Source organism: Lepidochelys olivacea (assembly GCF_965140295.1).
Source record: "Lepidochelys olivacea isolate rLepOli2 genome assembly, chromosome: 11".
NCBI lineage: Eukaryota > Metazoa > Chordata > Testudines > Cheloniidae > Lepidochelys > Lepidochelys olivacea.
The window spans coordinates 40,804,812-40,817,508 of NC_140421.1; the positions used below are offsets into that span (position 1 = coordinate 40,804,812).

General features: G+C 49.4%; 1 protein-coding gene across 2 annotated transcripts; it reads right to left on the minus strand.

Annotated features, from left to right (window-relative positions):
• Positions 1 to 4,856: 4,856 nt before the first annotated feature.
• DLX2 (distal-less homeobox 2) lies at positions 4,857 to 7,829 on the minus strand. Of its 2 annotated transcripts, none has more exons than XM_084644114.1 (3): positions 7,235 to 7,829; positions 6,662 to 6,846; positions 4,857 to 6,031 (listed from the first exon to the last, which is right to left on the minus strand). In XM_084644114.1, exons 1-3 carry the CDS (start codon positions 7,578 to 7,580, stop codon positions 5,687 to 5,689), a joined length of 876 nt encoding a protein of 291 aa, XP_084500240.1. In that variant the 5' UTR covers positions 7,581 to 7,829; the 3' UTR covers positions 4,857 to 5,686. The 2 variants fall into 2 exon arrangements, with proteins under 2 accessions (XP_084500240.1, XP_084500239.1); XM_084644113.1 differs by having other exon boundaries at positions 6,662 to 6,849.
• Positions 7,830 to 12,697: the final 4,868 nt, after the last annotated feature.

The window sequence follows — 12,697 nt, forward strand, 5'->3', positions numbered from 1 at the left end:
GAGTCAAGATGTTATGCTAAAAACTATGCATTGATATTCCCATTTATTATGTACATACAACTTTGACAATGTTGATGCTTGAAATAGCAGGAAATTGTCTTGCGCAAAAATTACAGTCCATATTAGGACATGTGAAATTGCGAAGAATTATATAGTAATTGCAGGCTTTCAGATGGGAGAGCCAGAATGCTCAAACTAGTGCAAATGTGGATAAAATTACAGATCAGAGCAAAAATTAGGGAAAAAGGGGGTCTGGGATTTTTCAAGTTGGCTATAGGATTCCGGAAGTGTCTAATGCCACATGATTGCTACAGCTTTAGGGGAGACATTTATGCCTCAAGTAACTCCTTTGCCAGAGATGCTTTAATTCAATTTCTCATGCCTTTTCTCTTAATAGGAGCAAATGAGTAAATTGCCTACCCATGGCAAAATTTCACCAGCCTCTCCCTGCAAATTTGCCAGGGAGATGATTCCCCTGGCTCAGGTTGGATTCCGGGCTGAGTCCCCCTGGACTCAATCTGGTAACTGAGCTGGAGAAGTTAATTACACCAGATTCCCTCCCACCCTTCTTCTTTCTCTGGCTCGGCTCCCCATCCCCCTCCCCACCCGGGCTGCAGCAGGGAGATCCGAGCCTGCTGCACAGCTCTGACCCACTGCAGGAGCCCTAGGGTGGCAGCCACCCCACAGGGAAAGAGGGCGCGGCGGGAGGAGCCCTTCAGCAGCAAGTCACAGGAGCAGTTCAGGCAAATCCGAGCACGCTTGCTGCTAAAGGTGCGAGAGGGTGGGGGAGAGAACTGAAATCTCCAGCCCCACTTTCCTCCGCACCTTTGGAGGCTAACCTTGAAAGCGCCCCAGCGGTTGCACGTTCCAAGATCAGCCCCCACCCCACCTCGGCCCCTTTATTCCGCCTGCAAACGTGATTTGCCCACCAATGCTTGGCGGCTCTAGGGCGCAGCTCTTCCTCCGGGCATGGGAAGTGTTCTGTGTTCCCGCCGCTGGCCCCTTGCACAGCCTAAACTCAATGTCGCTGGGACCCAGGCTGGACAGGGCTCACTGCTCTGGGGGCGCCTCATTTAGCCTGGATAAGGCGGGAAGAGGGGGAACAATAATGAAAGAGGAGTCTGAATGTAAAGTATCGCAATGTGTTTGCGCCTTCCCGCTAATGAATGTTCCGTGCGTGTAGAGCTCGCGTAAAGCAAGCCCAACGCAAAATAAATAGCACCCGAGTGACTGAGAGGGGGGCTGGTTTGGGAACTGGAAGCAATGGCTTGAAAGACGAGACACTGGGAAATGCCAAGGAGCGGCCAGTCCAAGTGGTATCTGGATTAGACGGAAATCAAATAAACGAAAAGGATTCTCAGGACAAGTCAGTCGGTCTGTCTGTCTTCCTGGCGCGATCGTCTAGTTTTCCTATTTCTCAGTGGGGGCGCTTACACGGCTATATATTTTGGACAGCCCCAGGGCGTAATGTAGCATCTTGTAATGTAGCAATCACTGACAAAGTACATCCCTGTTATGCAGAAGGTCCCGCTCCTCCAGGCGTCGGAACCCTGCTCCCTCCCCACATCCTGCTGTTACGCAGTGTCACCCAATCAACCGGGACAAGCTTCATCTCCAGCGCCGTAGACCTTAACAGCGCTCGCTGCTGCGGCAGGAGCCCCGCGCGGTTCCGGGGTGCGGCGGGTGCACGCTCTGCCTGGCTGCTCTGTGTCGGGACTTCATTACACAAAATACCAGCTTAGCAAATGACTTTCTTGGTTCCAGGTGTAAATCCACCCCGGGCCCTAGCGGCCTGTTGCAGCCTGGCGGGGTGAGTAGCGAGCGGGGAAATGCTTGGCGAACTTTTCACCTCGTGGAGCAAGCCCCTCTCTGTATTGTATGTGATGACCGCCGCTGAAATAAGGCGGTGTAAAGAGAGACGTCTTTTATTTATCAAGATACAAAAGGTGGGACTGCTTTTAAATGAGCTCTTGGCGCCTGGCGCGCTGTACACACGGTGCATTTCAAAGCAGGCATTAGGAAGCAAAAGCAGAATGTAAAAGGGCTCCTCCATTTCTGTACAAACACGGCTCAAGTGTCCCTTCAAAACCTCGCTAAAGAGGCTCGGAAATGGTTACACACAGAGGGATATTCCCAGTTTTTTACCCTCCAGGCTGAGTGGAATGAGGAAGCCGTCAAATCTAACCCACATTTCTGTCTCTGCTGATCACACTGAAAAGTTTGGGGGAAGGGATTTGTTTTTTGTTCGGTCCTTGCTGAACTGCAAAGAAACCAGGAAGGTTCAATGCCCATCATTTCCAGGGTATTTGAATTTGAAACTCTTCCTTCGCCTCCAAAGTGCCTGCAGAGCTCCTCGCAAGCGAGCTCCTCGCAAGCCTGGTTTTATTTCAGTGGTTTGCTTCCAAGCGAAACATGAAACGTATACCCCTGACCACAAATAATCATGTCTGGAAGTTTGGAAACTCCTGTGGCCCTGCCGTGGTTATCTAAGGCAGAGGCTCTTAGTTAGCTAGATTGCCCTTCCCAGCACCTGCCAATGCCTGGCTCTCCCCTGACACTGCTCTGGTGCAGGTCGAGAGGGATTACAATTAAGATTTATGGGTTTGATAAAGTCGGGATGTTTCCCGGTGGATGCAGGGGAGTTGACTGTTTCCCATTTCCATTTGTCATCAGCACATTTGGAAGGCCCGTTCATCACCGGGGGAGGGGATGTCTGCTAGGGGCCGGATCACAGGGCCCTGTGTCTTGGAGAGAGCTGCAACTTGTGAGAAACGTTTCCAAGAGCTTTGCCTGGGGCGGCTATGGAGACTCTCGCTTCCTCCCCTCCCTTCTCTGTCTCCCATGCTCTCCCGCTCCCTTTCTCTCCTCTGTCTCTTTCTTTCTCCCCCTCGGCTCCCATCTTTCTCTCCTTCCCCCACGCTCCGCTCTTCTCCTGACTCCCCCTTTCTTTTTCCCGTCCCTCCTCCCCTTTCTTCTCTCATTCTGCTCACTCGCTCCTCTTTTCCCTCCCTCCTCCCTTGTCTCCGTCTCATCCGGGGTGAGTGTGTTCGTAGCTCCCTGGAGCAATCTGCCCTGCCAGGCTCCAAGACTCCGCCGCGTCTACGGGCCAACCCAGCCCACCCAGCGCCTGTCCCGCCCGCCCGGCTCTCATGCCAAGGCCTGTTGCGTGATTCCAAGTGGGGCTGCACATTCCCTGCCCCAGGCGCTGTGGTTTAGGCCTCTTAATCATCTCGTCTGCAGCAGAGGCCTCAGCACCAGCCACTTCCCTCTACTCCCTGCGCCAGTTGGGGCTGAAGGGTCCACTTGCCGAGCAACAGCAGCAAGATCTACAGCGGCTCAACGGAGAAAAAGGCCGCCTTGGATTTGGACCCAAGCCTGCTTCCGGACAGGCCTCTTTGGTGCATGGCTTCATATCCTGCCCAAAAGGCTCTTTCATGTTACAGCCCTTTGGGGGCTACCTCAAAGATTAGCATGATTTTCAGAGCTGCTCTCTGCCCGAAAATGCCTGTGTCAAAAAGCAGCACCAGAGGCATGAGATGTTAGCACTGACGCTGGTGCATCTTGGTTAGAGCGGGACTCCCTCCCAGGGACTTTGGCTGGTGGTTCCGACCCACAGTTAGGCTTTGCTAAAAATAAAAGCTGTTGCAAAAGCTGGTGGCAGCAGAAGCATTTCCATCTTTTCCCCTGCAATGCCAACAGCGCTCTTTGGGCTATAAACAGTCCCCTGCAATAGTCACAACCCAAACATAGGGGCTCTTGAACAGTAAAGTCAAGTGACACCAACTAGTTGTGCTTGCCCTGCAGCCAGAAGCTGAAACTAAACAATGCTCCCGGTAACAAGTTAGGGCCAAAGAGGGGATCAATTAGACCAGTTTAAAAGGAGTAACTCCATTGATTTCAATAAAAATTACTCCAGATGAACACTGGTGCAACTGAGCAAAGTTAAGGCCTACCTAGTTGGTTTTATTTTTTTAAAAAAATCTTTGTTTTATTGGTAACCAAACTAGAGAAGGCTGGTAAAGAATTGGTTACCGGCCTGCAAAGTAACCAGCCTGCACATTGCACTGACTGGGCCTGATTGGAAGAGGCTGATACAGCTCCATACAGCTCCCCCTTGGCTGGTGGGGAGCTGGATTTAGGGCTACTTTGAAGGGAGGTCACTGATCAGGTACCATGGAACACACAAAACACCTCGACTGGCCCAGGCTTTCGCACAGCAATAACGTTGTAGGATCCCAACCTTCCCCTTAGCAGCAATCATGCAGGCAAACTAGGGCAGCTCTGCCTCGCAGCCAGCCCCAGCGCACTGCAGGGCCCTCGAGCTTGGCACTAGGTAGTTAACAATGAATTTTAAAAGCTTCTTGGGTCTAGGGGCGCAGCGCCCAGTGCAGACTGGTCAGGGCTGGAATCGGTTACCAGTGTCGCCGCCCCGTGTGTCACACTGGAGCCCGGAGGAGCTGCAAGTCGGCAGGAGACAGTCCCGGGCTAAATGTCTGTGGCGCCAGCGTGCTGGGAGGAGGGGCCGAGTCTGGCATTGCTAGGGGCTTGCTGAGTGATTCATGGCTGCTGCAGACTGGCAGGGGCGAGATTTGACTGTGGAGGGGAAGGGAAGGGAAGCGAAGGGGGAGGGGGCGGTCAATTACTCAACGCAACAGTTGTAAGGAGGGCAAAGAAAGCCACGTAAGAAACATACAGACCCCTCCTCCAGGGCTGGGCTGTACGGGAGTGCTAGGTAGGTTTGCAGAGCTGCAGGGGCTAGTGTAAATAGGTGTCTATAATGTGTGTGAGTCTGGATCCCGAAGGAAATACAGACCAAGTACAGTGAAAACAAAATAATTTATTTAAATAATCTCGTACTGTAAAAGCAACATTAAGAGTATTTTGTGTCCATAATAAATAACCAACAGTACCTTTTTTTTGTTTTTAAGGTTTAAACAACGACGGTGAGGGGGAAATCAGTAGCTTATTTTGACAGCAAAGAGAAAACGTATCAAACTGAAAATAAGCAGGAAGGTGTGGCGCCTACGCAGAGAGCTGGGAGTTTCCACACTTTGGTCACAAAAACCAAAAATGAAATACAGGCTGATCCAATGGAATTTTTTTTTATACAAAGAAAACATGAAAAGAATCTGCACAGACAGCTTTATTTACAAACATTTCCTCGGGAACGATAGTCCTGCACCCATTTAAAAAAGATAATTTAAACTCGGGAATTTTTTTTTAAATCTACATATAAAAATTATTCATCTTTTTTCAACATCAAAATGAGGTCATCCGCAAAGGCACCTATAAACTTTTAAAAAACAAAATTAACAAAAGTTATCCACTGGTGATTTGATGAAAAATAGGAGAGGAGGGAAGGGGAAGTTTTATTTTCTATTTGCTGTGAACTACACGGGAAGGGGGACATAAACCGCAGGCAGGAACTAGTCTGCGAGTTGGAATAGAGAAAGACACGGGGTGAGGGAGACACAAAGGTAACCGAGCCCGGATCAGAACAAAGCAAAGTCTGCAGGGAAGAGTTATTCGCCTGTTTAATGTGCCAGAGGGAGAGGGAGGCGTTGAATGCCGAAGAAATTCTTCATCAAAGCACCAGTGTCTGTACCTCAGTCCGCTCGGGTGTGTGTTGGGTTTGATCCCCCTGGATCTCTGCTCAGCGGGGCTTGTTTGCTCAGTCTCTGCCGAGTTAGAAAATCGTCCCTGCACTGATGGCCGCGCTGTGGTGATGGTGATGGGGCTGCGCTTGCTGCAGGATCGGGGAGGCGGCTTGCAGGTGAGAAGCGGTGTTAGCCGCCTGGTGATACCAGGAGTAGTTACCGAGGAAAGCGGCCGCTCCGCCGCTGGGGCTAGATCCCGAGCTTCCTCCGCTGCTCATGCGCTGGTGTGGAGCAAAGTCCCAGGTAGGGGCCGAGGTCGGAGGCGAAGCGCAGGGGGGAGAGGCGCTGCCTCCAGGATGCTGCTCCGAGGGGATTTCGCCACTTTTCCACATCTTCTTGAACTTGGACCGGCGGTTCTGGAACCAAATCTTCACCTTTCCAAAGGGAGACAGACAGACAGGCGTGAGGGCTGGGCTGGGGAGGTGCTGGGTGTGGGGGGGCTGGCAGGGCAGGGTAATGGCAAGCCAGAGGTTATTATGAGCAGAGGGCTTGCTCCAAGATCCTCAGCTGGGCCAGGCAGAGCATGCGGGTGGGCGAGCTGGAGGGCAGTGGGGGTGGGGAACGGGCGCTAAAGAGAGCAAGAAGGGCCAATCAGTTGTTTCAACCCCTCCGTATGCCGGAGAGCAGACGAAGCGCAGATAACATTTCTCTGAGAGTTTTGTTAATCCCAGCGCCTCCCTCCCACGGACACGAGTGGGGTAAGGGCCACGGCCCATTTCATCATCCCGGGAGCGCAAAGTGGGAACTGCAAACAGGGTTCTCCGTTACTGAATGTGTAACAGCGGGCAGGAAAAACAGACCAGACACGGTGAGACACAGCAGGGAATATGCCACCTGCCCCTCTGAGCCAGTGCTAAAAGGCACGGACCCTTTGCTGCAGGACGCAGGGTGCAAGGCGTAAAGGGCAAAAATTCTGGCCCTGTTGAAGTCAATGGCAAAACTCCCACTGAATTCAACAGGGCCAGGAGTTCACCCTGAGGATGAAAAGTACCGGGGCATCTTACCTGCGTCTGGGTGAGGCCTAGGGATGCCGCCAGTTCAGCTCGCTCGGGCAGTGCCAGGTATTGGGTCTTCTGGAAACGCCTCTGTAGAGCGGCCAGCTGGAAGCTGGAATAGATTGTCCTGGGTTTCCGCACTTTCTTTGGCTTCCCGTTTACTATCCTGACCTCGGGCTCGCATTCTTCCTTCTCTGCTATAATGACAACAACAATCACCACCATCACTCACCAGCCATGCTGTAAGGAAAAGTTAACCTGGAATCAACAAAAGGCAGCTGATTTGCAAGACGCTGTTCCCCATGCAGCCTATTCCTATAAGCCCTGCGTGAATTACCGGGAGAAACGTGGCCAGTCCATCCCCTTGCTAGCCTCTTGCTCCCATCCCCCGCCAAACCAGGGATCCGCAGCCAGAGCGGCTTGATTGCCTTAAAAAGGAGAGGGGGAGGGAGGGGCACATTTAAAAACAACGGACCAAATCCTCGTCCGGTGTAAACAGACCAAGCTCTGTCTAAGGCGATGGAGCTGCTCTGTTTGACACCAGCTGACCCCAAACTATTCCCCCCAGAGGCTTAGCCCTACCAGACTCATTGTTAGCCGGGGAAGCCCTGGTTCCATAAGGTCCATAGGAGCTGTAAGTGGCAGTGTAACCCAGGTCGTAGCCGGCTTTGGCGGAGTAGGGAACCGTATTGATGCCGCTGGCGTGATACTGGTAAGAGCCCATCTGTGCATAGGGCGACCCGCCTCCTCCGCCGCCTGTTCCGTGCTGCTGCTGCTGGTTGGTGTAGTAGCTGCTGTCGGTAGCTGTGGACACGGGTAAGGTGGGGGACTCCTGGGACTTGTGCAGGCTGCTGTGCTGGTGGTAACTGTTGGAGGTAATCTGGTTTGAATGCATATCTGAGACTAGACTGTCAAAGACTCCAGTCATCCTGATCCTCCCTCCCCAAATGTAGGGTGGGGGGGGAGGCAGCCGCAGCAGCAGGGGGCGAGGGAGAAAGGCGCCTCAGCCCTCAGGACAAGTACAGGGAGAGCAGAGACGCTGCTGCTGGAAGCCCCGAGGAGCAGATCACTGGAGGTCCCACTCTGTTGCTGGAGGAGTCACCATCATAGCCCGGTCACACACTCTCCCAGACACCGGGCGGCGGCCGCAGCAGCTCACTCGGCTCCCCAGCAGCTTTACGATTGTCTGCCGCGGTGGAAGCTGCCAGGCGGGCATTTAACACCAGTCACGTGAGGGAAGGCGACGTCACCTAGCAACAGCCAATCAAGTGCGCAATCACATTGTATCCCCTCGGGTTCCATAGAACCCCAGGACACAGGAGGCGCCTCACATGTGACACGTGCGCGGAAAGGGAGGGGTGCGTGCGGGGAGGGGGAACACATACAAAAGGGAACCAGCCTACAGGGGGGTTTACACAAAACAGAGTATTGCCATTTTAGTATTCACACTGCAGCAGTATGTATAAATACGGCAAACTAGGGGGAAGATGGAGCAGTTAGATCTGAGCCCCGTGAGATCCACGGCCAGATCCTAGCCCAGCAAGATTCTAGTCTAATCAGATGTTACTGTAGCCTAGTCATATTCTACTTTAGCCAGAACTGGTTATGTCCCTGGTGAAGCCCTAGGTATATTTGTTGATATAGTTATCACGGAGGCAAGAAACCCCTGGAGTCTCCGCAAACTCTCATTTGTTCTGGTTTCCCGCTTAAACACATCCTTTTCATGAGAGCTGAGTTTAGAGTGGAGCGGTGGGTGCTATTACTGGAATGATGATGATATACAGCCAGAATATTATACAGTTCGCACTTAAAGCGTGTCCCTCAGATACAAGGTGATGGGTTCCGTTCAAGAATCTAAATAGACAGATAGATGTAATTCAGTGACAAGAGGGCAGAAGAATGGGAGACAAGTGACTTGGGTGCTATACCTAAGGTTACCATTGAGTCGCTTTGTGACCCTGGACGAGTCACTCAACTTCTCTGTGCCTTGATTTCTCCATCTGTAAAATGGGGATAAGGACCCTCATCCCTGTTTGTAAAGTGATTTGAGATCTGGGGAGTAAAAACTGCTATATAGGTGTCAAACGGTATTCATTTTTAATATCTGCATGGACCTAGACCTGTCAATAATCTGCACCTCAAGCAGGGGTGAGTGTAGCCCTGAGTCCCAGTTAACGAATGTTTGGATTACATAAAGTTCTTTGAGAATCTTGAATGAAAGACTCTATATAACATACAAATTATTATATTTATTACTATGTCAATTCGGGAACATCCTTGGTTACCTTAATCATTTCTATTTTTATGTGCATATTGTTACAGTTATTAGATCGAATTAGAAAGATGAAAAACTAAAGATGTACAATATTTTCTTAACGGAACTGAGCTTCATAATTCGTATCCTTAACAATTAGATTCCATTCCAAATTCTTTAGGGCACTTCCCATTGAACAATATACGGCACCGGTATTAAATGAATTGCATGTTCATGTTTTGTTGCTGTCTCAGGATAACTTTTTATTTCTTAACGATTGTTTACAACATACATTTTTAAAAGCCCGGTTTGATTCTCTTCTTTCTTAAAATGGGAAGTACAGACTGGGAGGAAGGAAAACACGTTTTATGGATACCCAAGTTAAATTTATGATATTGCCTTGTACCGCCACCTAGCGGGGAAAATACTGTCTCTGCGTTCAGGTAGAGTAGATAGACATACAGTCTATTGGTACCGAGGCGCCAGTCTCTCCAAACACCCAAAAGAACAATTTACAAAATGGTAATTAAAAGCCACAAAACTGTGCTAGAACTCACTGCCTGAAGTTCCTCTGAGGAAAGACATAATTGGGTCACTGAACCAAATTGTTGCATCAACAGTGTAACGGAAAACAAGTTGGTGGTACGAAAAATATTATCTCATTACACAAAGTAAAAGTATTTCCCCATGTTTATTTCCCTCCCCCCGTTCCTCAGACATTCTTGTCAACTGCTGGAAACGGTCCACCTTGATCATCACTATAAAAGGTTTTTTCCCCGCTTTCCTGCTGATAATAGCTCACCTTACCTGATCACTCTCCTTACAGTGTGTATGGTGACACCCCTTGTTTCATGTTCTCTGTGTATATAAATCTCCCCACTGTATTTTCCATTGAATGCATCGGATGAAGTGAGCTGTAGCTCATGAAAGCTTTTGCTCAAATAAATTTGTTAGTCTCTAAGGTGCCACAAGTCCTCCTTTTCATTTCATGAGGAGATCTCAGTTAGTCCCCCGGTTCTATACAGATACAGAGCTTCACTGTAAAAGCACAAGCAAAGTGATATAGCTGAAATATTGTATTTCCCCCTCTGACTTTATTAATAGCTAAATACAATCAATTGTGGATCAATACAATGCTACTTGTCAGAAAATTGTTTCCTAGAGGAACTTATAAATGCAAATTAATCCCTGTAGCGATCCGACCTTGTAAAACACGCACGTAGCTCAGCTGCGTTTGTGGTAGAAGCGATTGCCTCTGGAAGTCTAATAAGCGTGCATTTCATGTTAAACCCACTCTTTTCAGTACTAATGTCCTCTATTTTAAGACAAGCTGAGAAGAAAGGCAGCTACTTCGTCGGCAAAATTTATGCGTTAATTGATTTTTAATAATGTAAGAATGGAATAAAACCCGGTTAATTGCTTTCTTTGCGGAGTTTTAAACTGGTCAACAAGTTAAGGCTGAATCTAAAGGTTGTGGGGGGGGGGGCAACAGGGAGCAGTTTCTTCAGCTCCCCCAAACTCCTCCCCCACCCTCAGAAGATCAGATCCATTTTCTTCCTACACGAGGCCAGCTGTCCCGGAGGGGTGGGTGGGTGAGTGTGCTGTGTAGGGTTGCCAAGTGTGGTCAACGTATTCCTGGCGGTTGCATCACATGACATAATCTCGAATTAAAGATTGATCTCTAATTCCCGGAGACTCCAAGGTAATCCTGGAGGAGTGGCAACTCTAGCTGTGGGAAGGGGGGGTGGTGTTAAAAAGGAATTTGTGTCTTTATACTTTTGCTTATTCTCCTTGCTATTCAGGCCGAGTTTATGATCCCTCCTATGCAGTGATGCTGTTTTGACCTTCCGAGAGTTTTAAATATAAAGTACTGGGGAAAACAATCGCAATTACTCAAAGCTGAAGCTCCCATCGGCACTGTCCGGGCGGCTCTGACAATATCTAGGTCGGGGGCTGGACTTGTTTCTGTTGAAGTACCAGTGCCTTGCATGTTGTTTCCTCTGCCCAAATGCATTAACTTCATCTGTATCCATCTTTAGGAAGCAACCTCGAGGTAAGGGAGATTTCTTAGCGTGACACTGATTTCTTTACATTTTAACTTTCTGTTTTTCTCAAGGATCCTCTTTTGCAAGAGACTCATTATCTCCAGTCCCTCTTCGCCCCTAGGATGCTCCAAGATCCATGCTCCCCTGGTCTTCACCACTCCTGGGACACATTCTGCTTGCATTGCCATTGGTGTAAAGGCGGAGTAAATCGGAGGGAGAGTGGGATCAATGAGATCAGTATTGGGCTCTCTGAGCGGTTTGTTTGCCATAGATCGCCCTTGTTTACTCATCTGCCATTGCACTTGTTACAGGTCATGTCACTAACCTGCATCCCTGTGTCTTTGCTCTCCGTCTCCCGTGCCTGCCAGAGGCATCCACCTGGAGAGGGAGAGGGTAGGAGCCAAGCTGTGCATCATTCTAGCAATAGCTCCCCCTCTCCCTCAGTGCCCATCGCAGAGGGTCCCCGCCCGGTTGGACCTAGAGCACTGCCTCTCATCCTCCCGGATCCCCCAGTACCTGTACCAGCAGCTCGGTAACCGCGTGTCTCCATCCTCTGCAAACTCCACCCCGGGCGAGGCTCTGGTACGAAGGGCTTGTGAGGACGCGAGGAGAGGAAAAGGGGCGGGGGAAGGGGCTGCAGGCTGCTACCAGTATCCAGAGAACAAACGAACTTTCCAAGAGCTCTAGGTTAGAGTTTAACTCCGGTTTCTTCAAACGCCTGCTCTGATTTCCCTCCTAGATGCTGAGTCAGACTCCTCAATGCCCCTACATGGACGACAAGGCTCCTAATGCTGCAGAGCCCTCACTGTCCCAGGCCCTGTGCCCGACGTGTTTGCTTTGAACAAGGAGTTTAAAAGCCTCTGTTTGGCTGCTGAGCGCTTGCTTCCTTTCAGGGCAGAGCTAGCAGCTTCCGTCTCTACCTGCAGCTCACAGAAATGCCCTGGTCTAAGGTAAGCGGGACCTATTCTGGACGTTGCACGCATGTGCTCTCAGGACTGTCACGGTGCGTTTTTCACAGCAGGGGAGGATACAGAGAGGGAAAGAAGAGAAAACTAAGAGGAGAAGCTCTTGTGGCTAAGTCATAGCATCGAGAGGCAGGAGACCTGGGGCCTAATTCACACCCCCAGTGAAGCTAACCAGAGTCTTTCCATTGACATCATGTTCTGCCCCAATCTCTCCCTGCCTCAGCTAGTGTCCTCATCTGCAAAATGGAGATAATGATACTTCCTTCCTTTCACAGGGATGTTGGGAAGTGTCAATCAATTCCTGTTTGTAAAACAGTTTGAAATCCTCAGATATAATAATAAATAATAATATAATTAATAACAATCCACACATTATTAATTAAATCTGATCTAAAATAAACAATGTATTCAAACCCATACCAGACAGAAAACATACCTGATGCATCTAGTTAAATCCAGTGTTTACCTATGGGGCCTCAGAAGCCTGTTTGTTCAGTGTATGGGTGGAACAGTAAATATCAAAGCAAATTCAGAAAAATGTAGAGAATAAATTCATCTTATTGTCCCTTGTAAAAACTGGTACATTTTATACAGATCACAAGGTTTGCTGATTTCCAAAGTGCATGTTCTAGATTTCCAATGTACTCCAGATGCATAATCCTTAGATCTTGACAATAATATTTCCCCTCATTGTTGGCTTGAGACCAGCAGCTGAAAACAGCCATTGAATAGTACAAAAGAGGAGAAAATGTTCAGAGATTAAAAACAGTGATCAGAGTAA